General features: G+C 42.5%; 1 protein-coding gene across 1 annotated transcript in view; it reads right to left on the reverse strand.

Annotated features, from left to right (window-relative positions):
• LOC143940858 (uncharacterized) overlaps nucleotides 1-17,353 on the reverse strand; it is a 45,449-nt gene extending 28,096 nt beyond the window's left edge. The window contains exons 1-2 of the mRNA XM_077462649.1: nucleotides 17,116-17,353; nucleotides 2,503-2,613 (exon numbers count right to left, since the gene is read on the reverse strand). Coding sequence (XP_077318775.1) covers nucleotides 2,503-2,609 — 107 coding nt within the window. The 5' untranslated portion in view covers nucleotides 2,610-2,613; nucleotides 17,116-17,353. The remainder of the gene's footprint in view (nucleotides 1-2,502; nucleotides 2,614-17,115) is intronic.
• Between the last annotated feature and the right edge of the window lie 8,994 nt (nucleotides 17,354-26,347).

The raw sequence follows: 26,347 nt of genomic DNA on the forward strand, positions 1-26,347 counted from the left end.
ATAAATGTTGGTTAGCAGGTTCTCCAATTTTTCACCAACAAATGTTTGTTGTGGACTTTCCGATCGTGTGTACACAAGTCAGTCATCCCACGCATCCTCAGAATCAAGAATGAGCCGGAAGTGTTCAGTCTTGTAAAACTAGCGTTCGTGCTTTTAAGCCCACCGGTGGACTCCAGTCTCCCCCGTTCTTCCCCCAACACTTATCCCCGCTGTCCCATTCCCTCAGCACTTTTTTTTTCTCTCCACTCTGTCCCCTCTTTCTCTCTTTGCTTCGCCTATACTTTAGGGGTCACTCTAGGCCCCCCCATGTAAATTTTTTTTTTTTTAAATAAGGTCCTTTATCTTAAGCCAAACTGCACTACACCAGTGAAGGGCACAATTCCTCCTAATGACACCAACGATGGGGCACAATTACTACCAATACCAATGATGGGGTACAATTCCTCCCTGTGACACCAATGATGGGGCACTATCCCTTCCAACGACACCAACAATGGGGCATAATTCCTCTTAATGACACTAATGATGTGGTGCAATTTCTCCTACTGGCGGATTGCTTACTCCCACTGATGCTGGGACATTTTGTACTCCCAATGGCCACAATTTGGCCCCCCCAAAGGCTGAAGGACAGTAAACTGACCCTTTTGTTTAGAAAGTTTGGAGACCCCTGGCTTTTGCATTGCTGTACTGCCGCCAAAAGAAAAAAAACGGGGAAATAAACGACAAGGGGTCCCCCCCCAAATCTATACCAGGTCTTTAGGGTCTGGTGTAGATTTGGAGGGGAACCCCATGCCAAAATGTAAAAAAAAAAAAAAATGGCGTGGTGACCCCCTGTGACATCGGCGGCCCAGCATGCAACGGTCGATGATGTCACAGGGTGTTGTTGCACCAGGTGGCCCTGCCCCTTACCAATTTAAGAAATATCACACAGCAGAGCAGACAGACTGCAGGATTTTTTTGGGTCTGGTGGTGTGGTGCAGCAGCTGTCATGATTGACGATGGATCTACATCCAGGGACATTGTTTTTTTTGTTTTGTTTTTTTAATAAAGGAATTGTCAAAAACTCTCATACTGTCTTTATTCACTTTTACATCCGCAGATCCCCCACAACCTTGGGCTGTGGTTGTGGGGGTCTGCGGGTGCGGGGCTTATTGGAATCTGTAAGCCCCCAGATCCCACCCCTCCATGTGAATGAGGCCTTTGTCCCCATCAGCATGGGGACAAGGTGCTTTGCCTGCCCCCCCCCCCCCCCCAAAGCTATGACTAATCACCATATCTGGTGTGAAATGTGTCAGCAGCTGTCTAGTTAGTCTGTATTGCCCTGTGATGCTTTGATATTCATTCTTTAATAAAGGTGAACTTTTTTGGAGTGTGGCTATCCAGTGTTCTATTTTTCCATTATCTCTGTTGCAAACAGAGCCAGCACCCTGCCTGATTGTGGAGACAGCTGTTCTTAGGAGAGGTGATCACTTTGGAGCGGTGCCGGAAATTCTGGATTTTACATTCGGTTGTCAGCAGGGAACTCGTCTGTTGTTAAGGATGCAATGGCCGGCTTCCTTAGCAACCAGCTATACACTGTTAAAGAGAAGGAAAAAAACTCAAAAAGCATGTAAAAATGCATCAAAAACGCAACACTTGCATTTTTTGGTGCAGGTCCAATGAAGTCTGTCACATGCAAAACACAATATGCTAGTCCCCGACCCTTTCTAAAAATGCATAGATGTTAACGTGTACCATAGGAAACCAAGTTCAATGGACTGTAGTGCGTTTTAGAAAACTGCAAAACGCAGTAAAAAAAAAAACACATAGGTGTGAGCGAAGGGTAATGTGCTCTGCTAAAGAATGAAATAAAACTTATAAAAAAAAAAAATATGCCTACCTAGCCCTATCCTGCAATAAAGTGGAGTTTGCATTCCACAATGGAACAGAACTCAAAAACAGGAATATTTTCCAGGGTGAAAGTTAAAGCCGAGTTTCCACAAAAAAAAAATTAAAAGTCAGCAGCTACAAATACTGCAGCTGCTGACTTTTAATAATCGGACACTTACCTGTCCCAGGGTCCAGCGATGCGGGGGATCGAAGCCCCGCTCTTCTCCCCCTCCGCTGGGTGGCGCCGGCATTTTAGCTGTGGGCACAGCCAGGAACCCACTGTGCATGCACGAGCCATGCGCCGTGACTGGCCGCGCAATCATCTGGACCTGTCACGTGTCCCAAATGATCGCCTAGAGGGAGGGGGAGAGGTGATCTCCCTTCCTGCGCCGAGGGAAGTGATGTCAGGAGCCCAGGCACCAAAGGAGGCAGACTACGAGTTACTCCCTAGCAACAGGCATTTAGAGGTGAGTAAAAAGAAATAAAAAAATTTCTCCAAATGTTTTATTTTTTATTTTTTTAAGCACGTTATTTATTTTGTATTTTTTTTGGGGTGGGACTCCACTTTAAGGAAAGCCAGCAACTATGGTGTTATATCTGAAGAATGCAGCTAATGAGTTAACTTTCACTTACATGTTGTGATGTTTGTCACTTGATTTCCTTGTAAGGCTGAAGATAACATCTTGAAGTTCTGATGTGTGAACTGGGCACTGAGGGAGGGCCAGATCCTCATGTGTCATACTGCTGACAATAAATCATCACATAGAAGGAAATAGATTATTATATGGCATACCTCTGTTTGCAAAGAAAAAAAAGGCACAATTTTAACATGTTTGTATAGTGATTGGATTTTTAAATGTGCGGTTTATTTCATTTTATTTTTTTTTATTATTATTTTGAGAAAAGAGAAATTAACCACTTAAGGACCAGAAGGTTTTTCCCCCTTAATGGGCAGGCTATTTTTTCCGATACGGCACTGCATCCTGTTAACTGACATTTGCGCGGTTGTGCAACGTTGTACCCAAACAAAATTCACATCCCTTTATTTTTTTATCACCTCTGCCGTTTATATTTTTTGCGCTGTAAACAAAGAGCGACAATTCTGAAATTTTTTTTATTTTTTTTTACTTTTTGCTATAATACGTATCCAAAAAAATATAAAAAAAAACACATTTATTCATCAGTTTGGCCCGATATATATTCTTCTACATATTTTTGGTAAAAAAAAATTGCAATAGGCGTATATTGATTGGTTTGCACATCTACAAACTATGAGATAAATGTAGGGACTTTTATTTATTTTTATTGTTTTTACTAGTAATGGCGGCGATCTGCGATTATTAGCAGGACTGCAATATTGTGGCGGACAAATCTGACCCCATATGACACTTTTTGGGGACCAGTGACAATATTACATTGATCAGTGCTATAAAAATGCACTGATCGATGTAAAAATAACACTGGCAGGGAAGGGGGTTGACACTAGGGGGCGATCAAGGGGTTAAGTGTGTTCCCTGGGTGTGTTCTAACTGTAGGGGGATGGGCTCACTGGGTCATGACAGAGATCACTGTTCCCGATCACTGGGAATAGAAGATCTGTGACATGTTCACTGTCAGAATGGGGATCTGCTTGTTTACACTGGCAGATCCCCGTTCTGCCTCTGTACTAGGCGATCGCGGGTTACCGGCGGACATCGAGTCCGCTCGACCCACAGGCACGCTCCCGCAGCATGCAGCGGGAGCGAAAGTGCACTGCCAGTGGCACGTGCCCGCCCACAACTGCGTGAGCCGCCGTATAGGTACAGAAATTAAGTGGAAGATGGCCCCCACCCGTCTCCATGTCATTGCAGAGTGGAAGCGACGTCAGAACGTCACTTCCCCCCATAGCTCTTAAAGTGACATTTTTCTTTTAATTTTTTATTAAATTACCAAAAAAAATTTTTATGTTACTTCTTGACCCCAGATCTCATATTTAAGAGGTCCTATTATGCTTTTTTTCTATTACAAGGGATGTTTTTACGTTTCTTGTAATAGGAATAAAAGTGACACTTTTTTTTTTTAAAACAGTGTAAAAATAAAAAATAAAAGGTAAAATAAATAAGAAAGTGGGGGAGCCTGCCCCCCCCCCCGCACCCAATTTTTTTTTATAAAGTGGCAAATGTAAAGGAGGCGGAAGAGCCAAACTTCTCCTTTTGGGTGGTGTTCGGTTCACACTGCTGCAAGATGATTTTAATCTGACTTTCAGTGCATTTATGTAGTGCTACTTGGATGTAACTTTGATAAGGTTTGCATGAGGCCGAAATTGCACTGGAATTGCACTAAAGTAGAATAGACACCATTGAAAAAAATAAAAGGGAATTTCTGTGCAACTCAAGTCCCATGTGAAATGACTCTAGTGTGAACCAGGCCTTAAAGCAGTATTAAACCCAAAAATGTAATACATTTTAGCTTACAAAGTCTTAGTGTGCTGGCTGCATTAGTTTTAATTTTTAGGCCTTTTTTTCCTTTATTTTCACCTGGTGATCTGGTCAATAAGTCTGTATGGTGGGGGTGTTTTTCAAAGTGATTTCTCAGCAAAATAAAGCATGGATGGAATGTGTTTGCTTTGAATATTAAACGTGAATTAAATAACATTCTTGACCTGTGGTGCTCAGATGCAGTGGAGTTCTACTTTCAGCAAGGAAGTTCTGCATTGAGGTAATAAACCTTCTACTATCAAACCCCCCCACCCTCAAATACTTACCCGAGCCTGAACTTGATCCAGCATTGTGCCCAAGACTAGTGGCTTTGCTTCCCCCCCCCCCCTAATTGGCTCTTACTGCTGTCAATCAAATCCATTGAAGAGAGGGCAGGGGGGCAGGGTCGAGCACACTGTGTGTGTCAATGGACGCAAACAGCATGCCTTAGGATTGCGTCTGCTTCAATGTCAGCATAGGAAGTGGCACAGGGTGCCAGATGGGGACCCCAGAAGAGGCAAATTGAGGCTCCTCTGTGCAAAACCATTACACAGAGCAGGTACAGTAAGTATAACATGTTTGTTATTAAAAGATCATTTTAAAAAATAGCGTTACAATCACTTTAAGCCCTTGTACACACGGTCGGACATTCTGCCAACCAAATCCGTCGGACCAAGTTGTCTGATTTTGCGGTTGCCAAGAACACGGTGACGTAAGCCGTGTACGGCAGGACTAGAAAAGGGAAGTTCAGCACCACGTCCGGCACCCTTTGGGCTCCTTCTGCTGATCTCGTGTCTATTGGGTGTTAGTAGAGGTTTGGGGAGAGACGATTTGCACTTTTCACATTAGTGATTCAGATCGCTACTGCTCTTCGGTTTGTGCTTGTCTTTGCGTATCTGATAATCAGTGCGGGCAGTCTTTAAGTATTTGTTTCTCATTGTGGACTATATCTTGGTATAGTACACTTTGAAAGGCATTTTTTATTGTCTGCTTGCTTCTGCTATTCAGGTCATTCTTTCAGGCCTTGCTGTTTATCGGTGCTTTCTGGTGTCCGTTCTGACGAGCCGACCGTTTTCAAACCATGTTTCGTCTACGTACTCGTTGTACAGTTTGTGCTGTGCAGGGGCTTCGTGTTGGGGTTCTTACTTTGACACAAGCCCGGTCCATGAACAGGGAGGGGAGGCGTTTGTGGACCAAGAATTGGTTGCGCCAGCGTGACCAGTTCTCGCACATGCCTTTGCTCCGTGAGATCCGCAAGAATAATCCTGATCATTTCAGGAATTATCTCCGGATGACGGACCCGTTTTTCACCGTCTGCTGGCTTTGCTGACCCCATATATCAGCAGGCAGGATACCTGCATGCGGCAAGCCATCCCTCCGGAGCAGAGGCTCATCGCCACGTTGCGCTACTTGGCGACAGGGAGAAGCCTTCAGGACCTCAAGTTCTCTACAGGCATCTCCCCCCAGGCTCTGGGGATCATTATTCCAGAGACCTGTTCTGCCATCATTCAGGTCCTGCAGAAGGACTATATGAAGGTAAGTTTTATCCTTTAACATCACATTCTATGTATTTCATGATTGCTAATGTCTTGCATTTCTTTCCTCATTCCCTAATTACCATCATTGCAATATGCTCTAATTCATATACTCTGCCCCTTTGTCCTCATGCAGATTTGCCTCACTAACTTCCCCACTATGCTCTTCTTGGCCCATAAAACTAAAGTCTAGTCACTTACCAATGTCTTTTGGCAGCTCCATAGTATTGCTTTCCCCTAAACACCCCCTAAAATCTCTACAAATGTGATGTGTGTGCTTCAATTCATGCAGAGTGACCTTTTTTTAATTTTTGGGGTTGTGCCAAACTCATTAGTAACCCCCCCCCCCCCCCCAAGTGCTAGCTCAGCTGATAGCAATCCTCTATCTGATGACTTGACCAAACCCAATACACACTATACCTACGTTTTTGATGCTCACATTTATGGACAAATTCACCAAAGCATGCAGTGTAAGGGCCTGCCTCAATACATTCAAATGCCATTTTTTTTAACACATTAATTTTCTTGCTATGTAATAGCAGAATGTCAAAATGTTCTTCCATTTTGTTTTCATTTTGTTATTATGACACTTCTTACCTGTCCGGTGGGCTGCCAATAGTGTAACTAAGGAGGGGCTTCACAAAGTATCACACATTATTTAGGCATTCAGCTCTCAATCAAGTGCAGAGGGTTACCTGTCCTAAACATCCCCCCTCATTTTTTAGCAAGGGCCCATCATATGGGGGGGGGGGGGGGGGTGATGCCTCTCATAAGGGGACCTTATACTTTAGGCTTTAAATACTCAGTTCCCAAAATGTTTTAAGAATTTTGTCCAAAAATGTGGGTGTCTAATCTGCTTGCAATGTTGATTTGGCAAATTACAAATTTTTGTTCTTGTTTCACTACACAGTGTCCTTCAACACCACAGGAATGGCAGACTGTGGCCTCACACTTTGCCATTTTTTTTTAAGTTGTGCCTTTTTCACCAACAGTGCAAACCCAAGTTCAGAGCGAGATGAGGGGACAGTCTCTTCTTCAGATAATCTTATTATGTTGTGGGTCTGCTACACACACACCTTCTTTTTGTAACTAATGTATGTAGTGCATTACTGCCCAAAATCGTGCTCATTTTCAGCACCATGGCAGGAAAATGGCATGATTGACAAAATTTACACCTCACTGTGGGTGTTTTTTACTAAAGGCACATCCACTATGCACTACAAGTGCACTGCAAAAGTACACCTGAAACTGCACTTGGAGTGCAAAGTGGAGTTGCCTTTAGTAAATCGCACTCCTCAGCACAAACTTAAATTTGACTACAAATAGATTTTATGCGCAATGAAAAAGGAAGCCACACATTGTTGATAATTAAACTTTTTAATACAAGCACATTCACATGTGCATTTGAAAAAGGTTTATACAACAAACAAAGAGATTGTGTGTATCCAAAACAGAGTTTAATCAGAATTTAGTTTCCTTGTTGTTTTTGTGTAAACAGGAATGTATCAAACCATAAAATACTGAACACAGGAACTTACAAAGTTCAACTTTGAAAAGTGAAGACAAGATCAGACATGAGTATGTACAAACTGGGCTGATATTGCCTTCATCACATGGGGTGTGACCCCTGAAAAATACAAATTTGGAAGATGCACACAGTGTGTCAACATGTGCTATCTCCCATCATGGGGGATCAATGTACATGCTTTGGGGCTGCAACCCCTTCATCTCAGCCACTTTCCACAAAACACGTACATTGATCCCCCATGAAGGGAGATAGCGCATGTTTACACACTCTGTGCATCTTCCAAATTTTGAATTTCGATAAATACAACATTTTGTTTTTAAAATTGCAAAAATTATACCCTATCTAGTTTTTGTTGTTTCACACTCTCCCCAAAACATCAATGATGTTCTTCATTTTATTTTTAACATCATTGATGTTTTGTTGGATAATTTCCAAATCACGATTGCACCCCATTATCTCCCGATCAAGATCTGGGCATTTTCACTGGTAAAACGGGAATCTTCTTCCACATCACCTACAAAACAAAGCAAAAAAACACACCATGTAATAAAAACAGGGTGACATACATTGCTGAGCTTACCGGACGCTGTGTTCTCCAACACTCACCTGTTGTGGTGACAATTTGTCCAACCTCCACGATCTCTCCTTCCTCCTCCTGCTCCTCTGTTTCTGCTTTTCCAAGTTGCCCTTCTTTGGGAGGGGTGTGGTCCCTGGTGTCCTCATACTTGCCAAGTCTTCTCTCCCCTATCAGAATGTAAACAAAGAAAAATTAGCACACAGAGGGCAGAAATAGGAATCTGAAACATTGCTTGGAAGTGTTGTACAATTGTGTTTTTGGGCCGAGTTACAAGGTGAGAACATTATTGGGTACACTTTGTTAAGCTGGAATACTTCCCTGCAGAACGATGTTTCTTACGAACGAATGAAACCATGAACTTGAAAGTGGCTATTTTAAAATGCACAACATGAACTCAAAGCACATGGAGCATGTATGCAAGCAATAATAATCATATGAGCACACGACAACTACTTACTTTTTTTAAGAACACGCTTGATCCTTAGGTACTGCTTGTGCTCCCTCAGTTTTAGGTCTGACCAGCGTTTTCTCAGTTGATCCTTGGATCGGTGTACCCCAAAATTCTTATGAAGACTCTTCACAACTTTATTCATGATCTTGGCCTTTCTGATATTTGGGTTTGGGTAAGGTCCATACTTCCCATCATAGTCGGTCCTGTTCAATATGTCCACCATCTCCAACATCTCTCCAAAAGACATATTTGAGGCCTTAAATATTGTCTTCCTGGATCGGGACGTTTCAGGCTCCGGGCTTTCCTCACCCTCCTCCTCATTAGTGGAACTATTATTAGTGCGCACCTGCGTTCTCTCCGCCATGTGCTCTCCCCACTGCGCCGGAAGCGAAGGGGCGGGGAATCGTCTAGAAAGAACGTCAGGGGCGGGCGGAGTTTCACGCATGCGCACTGTATATAAAACACAACACGCGTGTATCGTCCGTACGATCTGAGAAGAGAGTGAGGCGCGGACGTGACGAACGTGCAAACGAAGGTAACGTTTTTAACTTGGTGCTTCACTAGACTAGACTGCTTCTATATAGGCCGATGTTGGGACAAGATTAGGAGGGTTTTTAATGGCATTATTAGTATTTTAGGGTTTGTCTTGTGTCGTGTCTTGCAGACAATATGGATCCATTCCAAAATGTAAATTTTATGGGGCTATTCCTAGAACTGTACAAGGAGATGCCCTGCCTGTGGCAGTTCCACAACAAGTTTTATGCCGACATAACAAAGAGGAAGGCAGCGCTGGAGAAACTGCTTTCTTTGGTGCGGATCATGGTCCCCACGGCAGACATGGCCTATCTGAATAGGAAAATTGGGGCCATGAAGATTACATATTTCAGGGAGAGAAAGAAGCACCTGGAGTCCTTGAGAGCAGGAGATACAGATGCCGGTTTACTTTGACAGGCTGCATTTTCTGGCAGACCAGGGGGTACCCAGGCCACCACTCTCCATTCAAGGCATCCTTCACCCCAAGCTGAGGCTTCCAACGTCCAACCTGGGCCTTCCAGGCAGCAACATGTGGTGGGGCCCAGCTTGAGACAGGTATTGCATTGTTGAACATATTTCTTGTGGTACATTTATTGATGTTAACTAGATGTTCTTATTGATCAGTAAGTTGTGATTTAGCAAAGTGGTTTACATCTCAAGAGACAGTAGTGATGAAAAATGATTGGGACGAGAATGAAAAATGATGGGCTCAGAATGATAGTCTGTTCTATTTGGTAACATTCAATTCTCAAAAGCCAGGAGCACAAAATGGTGTTATTGATGATCAAAAAACGAAAACTATGTCCCATTTTCATACACAGGAAGACCTCAGTTGGGGGAAGGCTGTAGCAAGTGGCAGCCAGGAGGTCGACCAACGCCCTCCTCCTCCTGTACCAACTACAGGAGCCCAGCCACAGCCTCGAAGGATGCCTGGAGGGAAGTGCCCAAGGAAGACGAGTGAGTGATGGCCTGGGTTGAGTCTGGTCTGCCAGAAGATGCAGCCTCTTGAAGATCCACATCCTGGGGACAGAAATGGCATCTGAATTTCCTGTTCTCTAGGACTTCGGGACCAGACTTCTCTCCCTGATATATGTACTCCTCAGGCCACCAATTTTTCTTATTCTAATTTGTTCATGTCTGCCCTGGGGGCCAAAGGCTGCACCAAAGTAACAAGTTTCTCCAGCGCTGCGTTCCTCTTTTTTGTTTATTGCGACCAAAATAATGTTTTTTTTTGTTTGAAGAAATACTTGCGTATGTGTTTTCCTTCCAAAAGGCCAGTTTATTTGTGAGCAGGCAGGTACATTTCAAAAATACAAAGAAATGAATAACAAGGGGTACCAACACCAAACAACCTCCTGTAGATTAAAAAAGAAAAAACAAAGCTAAAAAATAAAATAATGTTGTTGTGGTAAGTTTACACACAAAAAACTCCCCAAAAAAAGGAGAAATGAGCAAACTATCTTTAAAGGAGATTTTTAGGAATTAAAAATAAAAAAACATACAAAAAAGAATAAACAAAATCTACAATTGTGTAGATGTGACGCAAACTAAAATTGTATTGCTGAAATGGTTAAAAAAGAGTAATGAAATCCGTTCGGGAGAAGTGTGTGTGACTATGAGCATCAAAAGAAGTTCATTCTTGCAGCATTGTAAAGAACAAGAGAATGCGCTTGATGAAAGATTTTTTAACATTGCAGCGTGACGAATGTGCTATATCGCTTACGAGCAGTAGTTTTACCTGAACGAGCGCTTCCGTGTCGGAATTTGAATGTGAGCATGCGTGGCACCTTGTCCGTCGGAGTAGGCTACACATGATCGGAGTATGTCCGATCGAACCAGTTGGTCGGAAAATATTTCCAACAAGTTGGAAAATTGGGTCCGACGGATATTCCGACGGAATCAGTCCGATGCATACCACACACAGTCGGATTATCCGACAACACGGTCCGATAGGACACATTCCGACGGATTCTCTGACCGTGTGTACAAGGCTTAATGATTGGTAAACTGCTATATATTACATTTTTTTGTTTTTTAGTTTATTACCACTTTAACCCATCACTGCCTGTATTGATTGAAATGTATGTAAAACAATTTCTCTCACGTTACAGATTTCCTCTCACTCTGTATGTTTGGGACAGGAAGTGAAGGGAAATTTCCCCTTCCCTACTTTATCTACAAGTTAAAAAAAACTGTTTGGCTTTACACTTTACACATTTTATACAAGACTATATAGAGGACAGCGGGACATTGCTCCAAATGAGGGACAGTCCCTTGAAATCAGGGACAGTTGGGTGCAGTAGGCAGATCAGAACACAGACTGCATTCTGAACCATGTCTCAGACCCGGATGGGTGTAGACTATGGGATGCACGTGGAGACCTGTGCAGGTGGCTGCCTGCGCATGGCTGCACAAAACGGCCCAGATTGCTATGCTAGTGTGAATTAGGCCTTATGTCCTTGTGGAACTCTGTTGATTAGATCTCTGTGCCTAGTTCCTTGATCTGCACAACTGCTGTGCCCATAATGAGGGGTTCCCACCATCCTTGTGCTGTGCTCATAATGAGGGGTTCGCACCATCCCTGTGCTGTGTTCCTGGATCTGCACACCTGCTGTGCCCATAATGAGGGGTTTGCACCATCCCTGTGCTGTGTTCCTGGATCTGCACACCTGCTGTGCCCATAATGAAGGGTTCCCACCATCCATATGCTGAGTTCCTGGATCTGCACACCTGCTGTGTCAATTATTAGGAGTTCCCACCATCCCTGTGCTGTGTTCCTGGATTTGCACACCTGCTGTGCCCATAATGAGGGGTTTGTACCATCCCTGTGCTGTGTTCCTGAATCTGCACACCTGCTGTGCCCATAATGAGGGGTTCGCACCATCCCTGTGTTCCTGGATTTGCACACCTGCTGTGCCCATAATGAGGGGTTCGCACCATCCCTGTGCTGTGTTCCTGAATCTGCACACCTGCTGTGCCCATAATGAGGGGTTCGCACCATCCCTGTGCTGTGTTCCTGGATCTGCACACCTGCTGTGCCCATTATGAGGGGTTCCCACCATCCCTGTGCTGTGTTCCTGGATCTGCACACCTGCTGTGCCCATAATGAAGGATTCCCACCATCCATATACTGAGTTCCTGGATCTGCACACCTGCTGTGCCCATTATGAGGGGTTCCCACCATCCCTGTGCTGTGTTCCTGGATCTGCACACCTGCTGTGCCCATAATGAAGGATTCCCACCATCCATATACTGAGTTCCTGGATCTGCACATCTGCTGTGCCCATTATTTGGAGTTCCCACCATCCCTGTGCTGTGTTCCTGGATCTGCACACCTGCTGTGCCCATAATGAGGGGTTCGTACCATCCCTGTGCTGTGTTCCTGGATTTGCACACCTGCTGTGCCCATAATGAGGGGTTCGTACCATCCCTGTGCTGTGTTCCTGGATCTGCACACCTGCTGTGCCCATTATTAGGAGTTCCCACCATCCCTGTGCTGTGTTCCTGGATTTGCACACCTGCTGTGCCCATAATGAGGTGTTCGTACCATCCCTGTGCTGTGTTCCTGGATCTGCACACCTGCTATGCCCATTATGAGGAGTTCCCACCATCCATATGCTGAGTTCCTGGATCTGCACACCTGCTGTGCCCATTATGAGGGGTTCCCACCATCCCTGTGCTGAGTTCCCGGGTCTGTACACCCGCTGTGCCCAATATAAGAGGTTCCCACCATCCCTGTGCTGAATTCCCAGATCTGCAAACTAGGGCTGAAACAACTAATCGATTAATTGACAGCTAATCAATTATGAAATTAATCGATTACTATTTTCATAATCACTTAATCGGCCAGTAAGATAATGGGGTTAAAAAAAAAAACTAAAATGAGCCCTTTATAGTACAAAAAGAGCAAATAATCACTACTGTAAATATTACTTTCACTGTTCTACAGTAAAAAAATTAACCCCTTACAGTAGTGATTATCTGCTGTTTTCTACTATAAAGGGCTAATTTTAGTTTTTTTTTACCCCATTATGTTAGTAAACGTGGTTCACCTCTATGTGTTTATTGGTGCTTTTTGCAGAAATGCTCTACAGTTCATTCACATGGTTTCCTATGGGACACGTTTTTCCAAATTTACCCGTCACTGTGGTTGAAAATGAACATCAATTTGACCCACTTTTTTTTTTTTTTTTTTTTAAAGGTTATTAACCGATTAATGGAAATGCTAATCGCCCAACTAATCGATTATGAAAATAATCGTTAGTTGCAGCCCTACTGCACACCTGCTGTGCCCATTATGAGGGGTTCTCACCATCCCTGTGCTGAGTTCCTGGATCTGTACACCTGCTGTGCCTATTATGAGGGGTCCCACCCTTCTGGATTTTACATTAATTTTATATTATGGAGAATAACAGTAGGAGCTGAAACATACAAAACAAGAACAATAAAAGAACACTCAAAACTCTCAGGTGGACAGAAACAAAACTGGGAAAAATGGAGAATCCAAATCACTTTTGGATGGAATCATTTATTGAATATATATTACTATATATATGTTATAATAAAACTAGAAAAGCTACAGTTTCTGGGGAAATTGTGTGAAGTGTTGTTGCCTCCACCTACTGGAGTGGGTGGAGTAACTGGGTGGAGTGGCTTGAGTAACTTTTGTGTGGTTTGAGTGGCTGGAGTAACTGTGAAAAGTGTTGAAGAGCTTAATATTTTAAAAAGTATAAATAGTAGTAAAAAAGTTGAAGAAGTCCCATCATTAGCTGAAAGAGCTGAACATTTTTTCAAAAATGTTTTTTTTTTAAATAATTTTCTTTCCAACAATGATTTTTTTTCAACATTTTTTTTTTTCAAAACATTTTTTTTTTCAAAAATAACTTTTTATTTTTTCGAAAATTGATTTTTTTTTCAAAAATTATTACTTTTTTATTCAACGTTTTTAAAAAAAAAAATTTTTTTCATGGGGTGGTCATAATGTTTTGTCTGATAATGGGGTGGTCATAAATTATTTGGCTGATCATGTTGTGGACATACTGTTTTGGCTGATGATGTGTTGGTCATAATGTTTTGGCTGATCATGTGGTGGTCATAATGTTTTGGCTGGTCAAAATGTTTTGGCTGATCATGGGGTGGACATAATGTTTTGGCTGATCATGGGGTTGTCAGCTTTTGTCACCTCCCACTCTAGTTTTGAACATTTTGCCATTCATTCCTATGGGAAAAATTTTGCTGCAAAAATGACGATATTTCATGAACCGTTCGGCGAAATGTTCCACAAAGTAATAGCACACCAATCGGGAACAATCCGCACGTTTCAGTATATTACTGTCTATGTAGTGTAAAAGCTGTGGGAGGAGTTAGGGTGGTAAATTTGGCTATAATAATAATATATATGTGAGATAACAGTAAGTGGTCTTGCTATACAAGAACACTTAATTATACAAATGTAAAGATACTACTTGTATAAATTTCACCTCAGATGACAGCGATATTTTCAAAAAATACATTTTGTAACCTGTAATATATGCAGAATAAATCATATTTACCAGATCGCTCATGGTGACGATTATTAGCCAGAATAGGTGCATTAGGAATTTATTCATGGCCCTGATGAAGGGTCAGTCTACAGCAGAGATTCTCAACTAGGGTTCCTCCAGAGGTTGCTAGGGGTTCCTTCAGCATTGGGCAATTTCTGCATCTTAGATAAGTTCCCACCGACACCATTGATCTTTTTAGCTATCTATAAGGAGGTAATTCTTCCCAATGACCACAAGTGTAAGGACCATTCTTCCCATTGACCATCACACTAATGTATCATGAGTTGTAGAGTTCTAATTTTTAGCAGGGGTTCCCCGAGACCGGAGAAATATTTCAAGGGTTCTTCTGTGTTGGAAAGGTTGAGAAAGGTTGCTCTACGGTGACAACAGTGATGTTAGTGTTTTAACCTCTTCTAGCTTCTTACTGTATATGTCTTGAACAAGTCAACAATGAGATCTCCCTGCAAAAATCTCCAGGTCTGTTCCCATCTGGGAAATGTAGGAGTTCTTGCCCACCTTATTATCCTAGGTGGTGTATAAATGCAACATTTATCAAATACTGACATTCCTCCCAATTTTTCAAGCTTCTACGGGACTGACCTTATTCCCAGGGTCCTGTAGAACCACCCCATGTCCCAATGCTGGGTACTGGAATGGTGCCTGTAAAAGGACAGACCTCTAATCAGTGTTTGTGCCCCTGCAGGTGAGTAGGGAAGTCTTTTACCCTTGCTATATATATATATATATATATATATTCACCATTAAACCACCTCAACTAGTGATTTGGTCTTTCTTTAACACACTGACCATGGTCAGTGGGGCATTTCCAAGGCACTTTTCCTCCAACTAATGTGGCTACAATGGGGGTTATTTCCGAAAGGCAAATCCACTTTGCACTGCAAGTGCACTTGGAAAGTGCAGTCTCTCTAAATCTAAGGGGTAGATCTGAAATGAGTGGAAGCTCTGCTGATTTTATCATCCAATCATGTGCAAGCTAAAATGTTGTTTTTTTATTTTCCTTGCATTTCCCCCTCATATCTACAGTGATGTTATTTCCAAGTGCACTTTCAGTGCAAAATGTTTTTTTCTTTAGTAAATAACCCCTAATGTCCTCTCCTGCTCACACTGGAGCATTTTTCCATCCCATGGAGGCCAAAGCATTTTTCCATCCTACTGATGGTGGGTTGTTCTCGACTCCCCTGCCCTAGGGCATTATCCACAGAAGCAGGGCATATCTCTTTAAACCATGCCCAACATTCAAAACAATGTAGTCACAGCCAGTATTTGCTGTGGCACATTTGCGTGCCACAGGTTGTTTTTGCATTAGTGTGTCCCTAATTTATTTTTCACAGTTTAAAGTTGGGGGTATGCAAATATCAGTTATCAGTGGACGGGCAGGGAGCCAAGAGGGAAACAAAGTTGTTGGAAAATCCGATCGTTCTGAACGAGGTGTCATCAAACACGTACGTCGGGACTATAAACAGGCCAGTAGCCAATAGCTTTCATCTCTTAGTTGATTTTGAGCATGCGTGGCACTTTGTCCGTCGGAATTGTCTACACACGATTGGAATTTATGCGATCGGATTTTGTTGTCAGAAAATTTTAGATCCTGCTCTCAAACTTTGTGCGTCAAAAAATCTGATGGAAAAAATCCAATGGAGCCCACGCACGGTCGGATTTTCCGACAACATGAGCAAATCGCACATTTTCCGTCTGAAAATCCGACCGTGTGTATGGGGCTTGTATCTCAAAATGTTTTGAGTTCACAGTCAGAAATTTGGCAAGAATCCACAGGCGTACCTCCCAACATTTTGAGATGGAAATGAGGGACACCTACCAGCAAATGTATGTAGGCACGGGACACGCCCCCTTCCCCACCCCCTTAAAGGAAAATTAACCCAAAAAAGGTTAATTAAATCCACAAGGGCTTTTTTTTTTTACCACTACCATTCCTTTATTTTGGCTTTTAAAATGTACAAATGCAGCAATTTAGAATTTGGAAGAAATGTTTAGCGCTGGGAAACACTTTTTGAAAGATAAAAAGTGCATTTTATATACAACTATATAGATCAGACCAAAATGAAGGACAAATGAGGAGGAAAGAGGGACAGAGTTACATTGCTCCAAATCAGGGACAGTTGGGGGCTATGCATACCCTAGGTGATCATTAGAAGGGCGGCCTTATACATTTAAAAGGGACTTAAAGTGCTGTTGCCACCAAAAAATAAAAAATTGTTTAAAATTCTTAAAAAAAAAAAAAAAAATTCTTTTTTACTCACCTCTAAATAGCTGTTGCTAGAGGGTCCCTCGTAGTCTGCCTTCTTCCTTGCCCGGGCTGGTGACATCACTTCCCCCACACCGCACAGTCACCTGGGACCTGTCATGTGTCCCAGGTGACTGCGATTCGTTCCCCCGCATCGCTGGACCCTGCGACAGGTAAGTGTTCGATAATCAAAAGTCAGCAGCTCCAGTATTTGTAGCTGCTGACTTTTATTTTTTTAGGGGGTACCCCATTTTAAGGCCTAAAGACTAAAAAAGTTTTACAATGTCCCGTGTCATTATAGCACTGCAATGATTACTAGAACACAGAAAGAGCATTTATATTATTTAATATTCACTTACATTGATACTGGAGCCTCTGATCTCTTCCAGCAGTGTGCGGGAGGTCTGCTGTCACATCAGTGAATGCGCGGTAACTGTTCTTCCTTAGAAACTTTGTGTTGTCAAACCAGACAAGTAACAAACCAAATCCATAAAATACACTTTGTTCTCTTTCTTAACCTCTTAAAGGGCAGACCTTCTTTGGCCTCCTGCTAATCAAAAAGAGACTCTGTGGGGGATTGCTGCCTAAATGATTGCATAAGCAAAAACTATACAAATAGGATGGTTGTGTTATTTGTATCCTGTGGTGATGTGGTAAGCAATTATGATTTCACCTCCCTCAAGGCACACAACTGGTCACTCTCTCTCTCTGGAAATCGCAAGCTGAAATCGCAAAAAGTAGTACAGAAATTAGTTTTTGAAATTGGCGCAGTGCCGCAAATCACACCGATTAGGGCGGTGCCATTGCCGGAAATTGCCACCGATTTCAAATCGCACCAGTGTGAACCAGGGCTGAAGAAGAATTCCAGGTGTGGCATTTTTCAACATAGTTACATTGGTCCAGCTTAGATCAACATAACTGTGCATATACCGTACCAAGAAGCTGGAAGCCAAAGTAGGAGACACACGCTACTCCAGTGATCTCCTGATGTCGCTATTATGGTTGTCCTGATACCACTATTTTAGGACAGAGTACAAGTACTGATACTTTTCAAGTACTCACCAATACCGATTACAGATACTTTGCTTTGCTGTCATGTGACAGTGGCACTAATAAGCAGCACTGATGACACGTGGACTGTGACTTCGTTTTTCTTTGTTTTTGTTTTTTTTACAATTTTATGTTTTACAATTTATTTTTTTAATTATTTTTTAAAACATTTTTCTTTGGGGGAGTAGATGGTGTCAGTGTGTTTTTTATTTTATTTTTTATTATTTTTACAATTTTAACCTTTTCAATATTTAATTTTTATTTATTGTTATTTTTTTTCCCCAGCCCCGGTCCAATCCGGTCCCCCTCCGTGCTACTCTGGTGTCCCCCTCTGTGCTCCTCCGGTCCCCCTCCGTGGTCTTCCTCCCCCTCTGTCCTTGATATGTCAGGATGAAGGGTGGAGGAAGAAGCCGGTAAATATGTAATTTACCAGCTCCTTCCTTTTCCAAATGCAGAGTCAGTGATCACTCTGTTCATTCATAACTGTCACTGAGCATCATAATCTGTGTTTACAATGCTTTTTTGGTGTCCACCTGTGGTAAACTCAGTTCATTGGACATTTGGAAAGGCACACACATTTAACAGTGCATGTCAGAGCCCAAACCAAGCCATGAAGACCAAGGAATTGTCTGTAGACCTCCAAGACAGGATTGTATTGAGGCACAGATCTGGGGAAGGGTACAGAAAAATTCTGCAGAATTAAAAGTCCCAATGAGCACAGTGGCCTCATCTGTAAATGGAAGAAGTTTGAAACCACCAGGACTCTTCCTAGAGCGAGCCGCCTGCCAAAACTGAGCAATCAGGGGAGAAGGGCCTTCAGGGAGCAGTCAGGGAGGTGACCAAGAATCTGATGGTCACTCAGACAGAGCTCCGGCGTTTCTCTGTGGACAAGTGCTTTTTACCCCCGCTAGCGCCCGAGAAAGGGTTAAAAACAGATTTGTGAGGGGTGTACTCACTTTTGTCAGATACTGTTTATACTGTGATTTTGTATTTGCCAAATATGCTGCAGAAATCTTCCTTCACTATGGGCGTTATTTATGAAAGGTAAGTCCACTTTGCACTGCAAGTACACTTATATTTAGAGTGACTGCACTACCAAGGGGTAGAGCTGAAATGAGTGGAAGCTCTGCTGATTTTATCATCCAATCATGTGCAAGCTAAAATGCTGTTTTTTATTTTCCTTGGCAGATGGGCAACCAAAGAATCAGACTAAGCCCTTGTACACACGGTCGGAGAATCCGTCGGATAGTGTCCTATCGGGCCGTGTTGTCGGATAATCCGACTGTGTGTGGTATGCATCGGACTGATTCCGTCGGAATATCCGTCGGACCCAATTTTCCAACTTGTTGGAAATATTTTCCGAAAAACTGGTCCAATCGGACATACTCTGATCATGTGTAGAGAATTCCGATCGAACAAAGTGCCATGCATGCTCAGATCAAATTCCTACACCAAAGCTATTGGCTACTAGCGTGAACGTAGTCCCGTCGTAACGAAATAACGTCATCACGTTCTGAACGATTGGATTTTCCGACAACTTGGTCCGACCGTGTGTATGCAACAGTTTCGGACACAATCCGTCGGACAAAATCCAACGGATTTGGTTGGCAGAATCTCCGACTGTGTGTACAAGGGCTTAAAGTTGAACCCAAACAGCACAATCCTAAACACGCAAAACATTACTAAAATAAACTTTTAGTTTGATTTGACAAATAATTCTTACCATTTGCCCAAAAAAATAAAAAAACATTAAAGATCTAGCAATTTTGGTCTTCTATCTAGGTTTTACATTGTCACCCGTGGTATGCAACATTAATATACAGGCCACTATTTTCTTGAGGGCAAGTGTAGTTCATGATCTTATCCTTTGTGTCCAATTTCCTTTAAACACCAAGGAAACCTATGATTTTGTACAGAAGAAAATCGAGCTTATCTGCAAATCTCCTGATGGACCTCTTTTACAGGTGAGCCTGTTGCAAAGAGCCTGCATGGTTATAAATGTAATTCCGTCACAGAAGAAATATGTCAGCTGTCATTGTGACCTTTTTAAAAGGCCATACACTTGGACCCATGCTATTAGTCATTGACCTGGAGTTAGTCTATAGATCAGACATACTGACACTTCACTGTCTGCAAGCCAGCCTAGGGAGATCTCATATTTCCAATAGGTTTCTATTTAATGCAATTTTTCCATGCTTGGCTGGAAACATGCATTATTGCAGAACAGGAATTGCAAGTACATATCCTGAAAGTTCTTTTCTTTCCACCCAAGAAACATCTCTATCTTAGGAGTACAGCAGGACTCCAGATTCAGAGTTCACTGTGTGATTTTATATATATTATATATGGGCTGTGGAAATTAAAGATTAATTCCTCTATTAATCGATACTTTTTTTGATCGATCAAAATTCTTTTGATCGGTTCTCACTTCTCCGGCGGCTTCTGGGTAACTTTAGGGAGTTCCGTCGGAGATCCGGTGATGTCACAGACATCAACGTCACTGAACTCCTCCCTGATTCCCCAAGTGCCTCCGTCTGCCAACGAAGGGAGGGGAGGAGTCCGGTGACGTTGAAGTTCTGATTGAACGTAACGCGTACGGGGGAGGAGCTGTAAGGAGAATCAGGTAAACAATAACGAATATTAGTTCGCTATTGTCACACAACTGGGTGGGCTCAGGGCGCAGTGCACCCTCGAGTCCACCCTTTTTTTAAGCACTTGCTGACCATTTTACTGGACACACAGTGTGTATATATATATATATATATTTTAATATCATTTTTTTGATCGATCAAAATTCTTTTGATCGGTACTCACCTCTCCACCGGCTTCCGGGTCTTCAGGGAGTTCCGTCGGATACCCGGTGACGTCACGGACATCAATGTCACTGGACTCCTCCCCCCTTCCCCAAGTACCTCTGTCTGCTAATGAAGGGAAGGGGGAGGAGTCCAGTGATGCCGAAGTTCTGATTGAACGTAACGCGTATGGGGAAGGAGCTATGCATGACGTCACCCGCTGCTGCCCTACGGAACTAACACGATTGTCGGCTTTACAGTCTTTGTTTTTAATCATCTTTATTTGAGTTTGTGTTTGAACACAAAAATTAAATCTTATACTTAAGTGGTGAGCGCTTAGATCTTTTCTTTCTACCCATGACCTGGCATCCTTGCTGAGATCTAAGGAGACGTGAGAGAAGTTTATGGTCCATGTTAACCCTTTTGATACCCGCTTGCATGACCACCTGTTTGCACAGGGATCCATGCCATAAGGTGAGAGTGATTAGTTAGACCGGAGGGGGAGGGATTGTCACGCTACTGTGTAAAAAAAAAGTTACTTACGTCAGTGCTACAGTTTGAATTTAAAACGTATTTATGTGAACTGTGAAGTTAAGTCATGGATTGTGGAAACTAACTAGTGTTGGGTGATTGTATATAGTGTATACCACATTTACCACTGACTAATGCAGAGTTGCAATGCAAGGAGATCAGCTAAAAGTAGTTGGATCTGTATGTGCGTTATAATTTATCGAAATTAGTAGTTTAAAAAAATATACATGTGTATATTTTTTAATTTGACTAATTTAGATTAATTATAACGCACATACAGATCTTATCAAAATTGGAAGCAATGGGAGTTGGGATATCTAACAACATATTAGGAACACTGAAGGCAAGTTATAAATTTAAATGGTCATATCAAGCTTTGAAATACCTGGGAACTTTTATCCCAGCAAACCTTTCGCATACATACAATCTCAATTTTCCACCAATGTTACATGAAGTGTGAGTTCTTTTGGAGAGATGGCAGAGAGGGTTCCACTCCAGGTTTGGGAGGTGTAATATTATTAAAATGAATATTCTGCTGAAATTTCTGTATTTATTTCAATATACAAAAGTTTAAATACCTTCTGAATGATCTTTTTAGTTAGGGGGAAGTTATTGGGGTCATCAGTAAAGGGTTGGAGGAATACCCTTTTGTCCAAACTCCAGTGACACCAGTATGCCACCATCTTCCAAAGATGCACAAGTGTTAAAATTAACCAGAATGTAGACCTATTGTAGCCGGGATAGGTTCATCATTGGAGCCACTCAGTGAATGTGTGGATTACCATCTCCAGCCTTGTTGGGCGATTATCAGGCTACAATAGGGATGCCAAGATGGTTTTGTCTCGCATGAGATCTTGTTTGGGAGAATACGTATACTTGGGTTACACTGGACGTACAGTCCTTGCATCATTTTGGCAATTAAGAAACATCATTTTAAATATAGCTGCTATGATTTAGAGGCTGCAAGCTTTTCTTCTGGTAGTTATTGATTTTCTTGTATTTTTGTTTTGTGTACTTTTTGCAATTTTATAAGGTGCGTCTATGTGAGGCAATATGTTTGCCCTCATTGGTGAATCTGTACATGTTCAAGGAGAGTTTTCTTTTCTCTGAGTGTAATCCTTTCCAGAGCACCATTCTGTGGTACAACCGCTATATTGATGACTTACTGTTTGGTGCGGTGATCCAACAGTTTTCTCTGATTTTGGTAAATAGGTAAATATTTGGTAAATAGGATAAGTTTAACCTGTGGAAAGTGGGGACCCCCAGGGTTCTGTCCTGGGACCAATCCGATTTAAATTTATTCATAAATGATCTCAGTAGTTGCAGACGAAACTAAGCTAAGCAGAGCAATAGCTTCTCTGCAGGATGTGGAAACCTTGCAAGAAGATCTGAATGATGGGGTGGGCAACTACATGGCAAATGAGGTTTAATGTAGAAAAATGAAAATTAACGCATTTAGGTGGAAAAAAACATGTATGCAATCTACTCACTGGGGAGAGAACCTCTGGGGGAATCTGGGATAATTTTGAGATTCTCCAGACAGCATTAGAGCATTCTTGTGATTCCCATATCAATAGGTGAGTAATTGCATCTAATAAAAAAAAAAAAAACATAGGCACTCCAGATGGGGTGTCACTTTCATGACATATTCTAAAGCAGGGGTGCTCAACCCATGTGGGCCACCCTCATGCTCTGAGATGACAGGTAGGCAAGTGCAAATCACAGGCCCCGCAGTATCAGAGTTCATAAAACTGAAGCTGGCAACAGAGGGGGCAGGAGCTGCATAAGCCGATGCTTCCCATTTTAACATTGGTTCCTTTCCCAGTCGGAGTGATACCAAGTGCTCTTCGCCTGGTATCAGCCTAGCCATTCCAGCAGAGGCTGGAAGATTAAAAAAAAAAAAGTACAGTTTAATAAACATTACAGTTTTAAAATGGGCATATTAGCACTTTTAGATCCCTTTCACTCTGTGCCACCCATAGCGTCGGTGGTAAAATGGCGCCATTTTTAGCGGCGCTTTACCGTCAGATTTGCGGCGCATTTCGGCCACTAGCAGGACACTTTTAACCCCCGCTAGCGGCCGCGAAAGGTTAAAACTACCCGCAATAGTGGCGGTATAGCCGTGCTGCCCCATTGATTTCAATGGGGAGCATTGGTGGAGGAGCGGTAAACACACCGCTCCAAAGAAGCTGCTGGCAGGACTCTGACGCCCTGCCAGTGCAAAGCTCCAGTGTGGAAGCCCTCGGGGTCTTCACACTGGTGCAGCTGTTTGAGGGCGGATTGCAGGCGCTATTTTTAACAATATAGCACCTGCAAAATGCCCCCAGTGTGAAAGGGGTCTTTAAAAAAATAATAATAAATAAATAAATAAAAAGGGGGGTAATTAGGGGTTTTCACGCTAATGCGGTGCAGCACACCTTTGGCTTTCCTGTGGATTAGTTGCACTGAGCCATATACTTCTATTATATCCTATGGGTTTGGTGCACTTTCAGAAAGTGTACAACACCTACAAGATATAATAGAAGTCTATGGCAAAGCGCAACCAACCTGCAGGAAAGCCACAGGTGCGCAGTGCTGCACCTGCGGTACAGGTAAAAAAAAAAAAAAAAAAAATAGAAAAAAATAGATAAAATAATGACATTCCGAACAATTGCTTTTGATTGTAGCCCACAACTGTTTACCAAACCACTTCAGTGGCCCTCACCCCTCAAAAAGGTTGTAAACCCTTACAAACCACTTTGACCTACAGGCCTAGATTAAGGCTTACCTGTAGGTCCAAGAAATATCTCCTAAACCTACACAGTTTAGGAGATATTTACAAAAGACGCTGTCTACAGTGCATGGGCAGGTGCACTGGGCATACCGCTGCCAACGGCAATATCGGGGTTTACTTCCTCTTTAAGGAGTATAAAGATGTAGGGAGCATTATTAGAAAGAATCTACACGTAAAGAAATTTTAAAGGGAAAGTTGCCACTTTTCAGTATGCAGAGCACCTACTCTAGGACCATTCCTCTCTCCCAGCCATTTTCAGTCCCAAGTTAAACAATACAAGATGGTTCACTCAAAGAGGTTCCTTCAAAACGGGATTAAAATTGTGTAAATATTGTAAGAAGAGGGAAAAAAAAAAAAAAAAAGTTGCAGTTAGCTTTTTGGCTTCTGGTGTGGTCTATCATATAAAGGATTTTATTAATTGCAGCTCAAAAAAAATAAAATACTGTATACACAATTTGTACAGTGTTCTTGTTACAATACTTGGAGTGTAACATCCCCCCCCCCCCCCCCATTAAGAACCAGAATAGACAAGCATTTTCACACCTACAAATACTAATGTCAAGAACCTCGCTGTAGTCTCTAGACATTTTAAGAATGAAGGCAATGTGACATATGTCCAGTTCTATGGCTTGGGGGGGGGGGGGGGGGGAAATCACACAAGGGCACGTTTGACTTCATCTCTTCTTCCTGATCTGTAGGGGGGGGGGGGAACCCCCCCCCCAAAAAAAAATAAAAGAAAAAAAATAAACCACACACCAACTGCTGTTTCACTTCCTATGTGCAAGCTTTCTCGGGGTGGGGGGTAGTCAGCATCAGAAGTTTTTTTCACCTTAATGCATCCTACAAGGTTTTACAACCCCTTTATTAAAAAAAAAAAAAAAAAAAAAAAAAAAAAAAATTTGACTATATTTAATCAGCACAAGGAACAGTACTTACATTTAGGGATGCACTAATACCATTGTTGGGTTTTTTTTTTTTTTTTTTACAATGAGTAAAAGCACCTTTTTCTTTAGTACTCGTATACCTACCGCAACTGTTTTGTTGTAACTTCAGCTGTCAGCAATGGTACAAAGCATTGAAAAGTTAAATGAAATAAATTGAAAAAGTGCTTAAATTTAAAAATCAAAAACGTGAAATGTGTAAAAATATTCACAAAAAAAAAAAAAGCAGGAAAATGATAATTAAATGGAGGAGAACAAGGAGTTAATTAAAGGCTGATTAGAGTAAATCAAGGGGTTAAAACAGAGGAACATTTGTTCATCCCTTTGATCTGCAGATGAAGAAACATAAATATACAAGGTTTCTTTTTATTTTAGTGTTTCAGGGCTGAGCAATGTTGTTAACAAACATTGCCGGTGACGTGTCGAATACTGTCCCCCGTTGGATAGTGTCCGCCCTGAGTCCAGGTTCAAGCCCCACCATCCAAGTGGACATAGAGGTAGAATAAAAAATTAGCCAAGCGAAGCGAGGGCGTGCTCGAAGCGTGGTGAGCGAAGCGAGCCCACGAGGGGCCCTCCTCCTAAGTGCTACCGTATGTCCACTTGGATGGTGGGGCTTGCACCTGGACTCAGTGCGCAGGCACTGTTCATCTTCGGTGTCTCCTTGTCCTCCGTGCTGCGCCAGCGCAGTACGGGGCAGACACTTCCATTGAATGGGAAATGTCCCTCAAGCTGGAGGCTGCTCTGTGGTGAAATGTTCATTCTTTTGCCTCCCCACCCACCACCACCACCCCAGTACCCCCTACAGCTGTGATCTGCTGGTGCTGCAGACTAGTCATAGGCACGCGACTATGGGAAGAGATTAGTACTCTATGAATGGAGGACGAATGAAAGATCAGGTTCCTCCATTCATACAATGCTTTTCATTATGAGAGAGAGAGAGGGAGGGGGGGGGGGGGGGTAAAAAAAAAAAAAAAAAAAAAATATGGCAGTACAGCTTCTATGAATGGAGCAGGATGGGCACAGTCTATACTTCTGTATGAGTGCCTGTAACAGGTACAGTGGCTCGTGATAACCCCCCACAATGCCATAAAAGAGCACAGCTGTGGGGTTATCTGGGGAGGGCAGAGGAAAGAACATTTTACTGAATAGAGCGGCCACCATGAAAGCGACACTAATACCAAAAGAATTGGGACACCCACCTTCACACGCACATGAACTTTAATGACATCCCAGTCTTAGTTTGTATGGTTCAATATTGAGTTGGCCCACCCTTTGCAGCTATAACAGCTTCAACTTTTTTGGGAAGGCTGTGCACAAGGTTTCGGAGTGTGTCTATGGGAATGTTTGGTCTTTCTTCCAGAAGCGCATTTAACAGCTTCAACTCAACTGTGGATGAGAAGGCCTGGCTTGCAGTCTCCGATCTAATTCATACCAAAAAGGTGTTCCATCAGGTTGAAGTCAGGACTCAGTGCAGCCAATCAGGTTCACCTACCCCAAATGCACT

Source organism: Lithobates pipiens, unplaced genomic scaffold (genome assembly GCF_037356315.1).
Source record: "Lithobates pipiens isolate NorthernLeopardFrog02 unplaced genomic scaffold, aLitPip1_a1.2 Scaffold_10, whole genome shotgun sequence".
Taxonomy (NCBI): domain Eukaryota; kingdom Metazoa; phylum Chordata; class Amphibia; order Anura; family Ranidae; genus Lithobates; species Lithobates pipiens.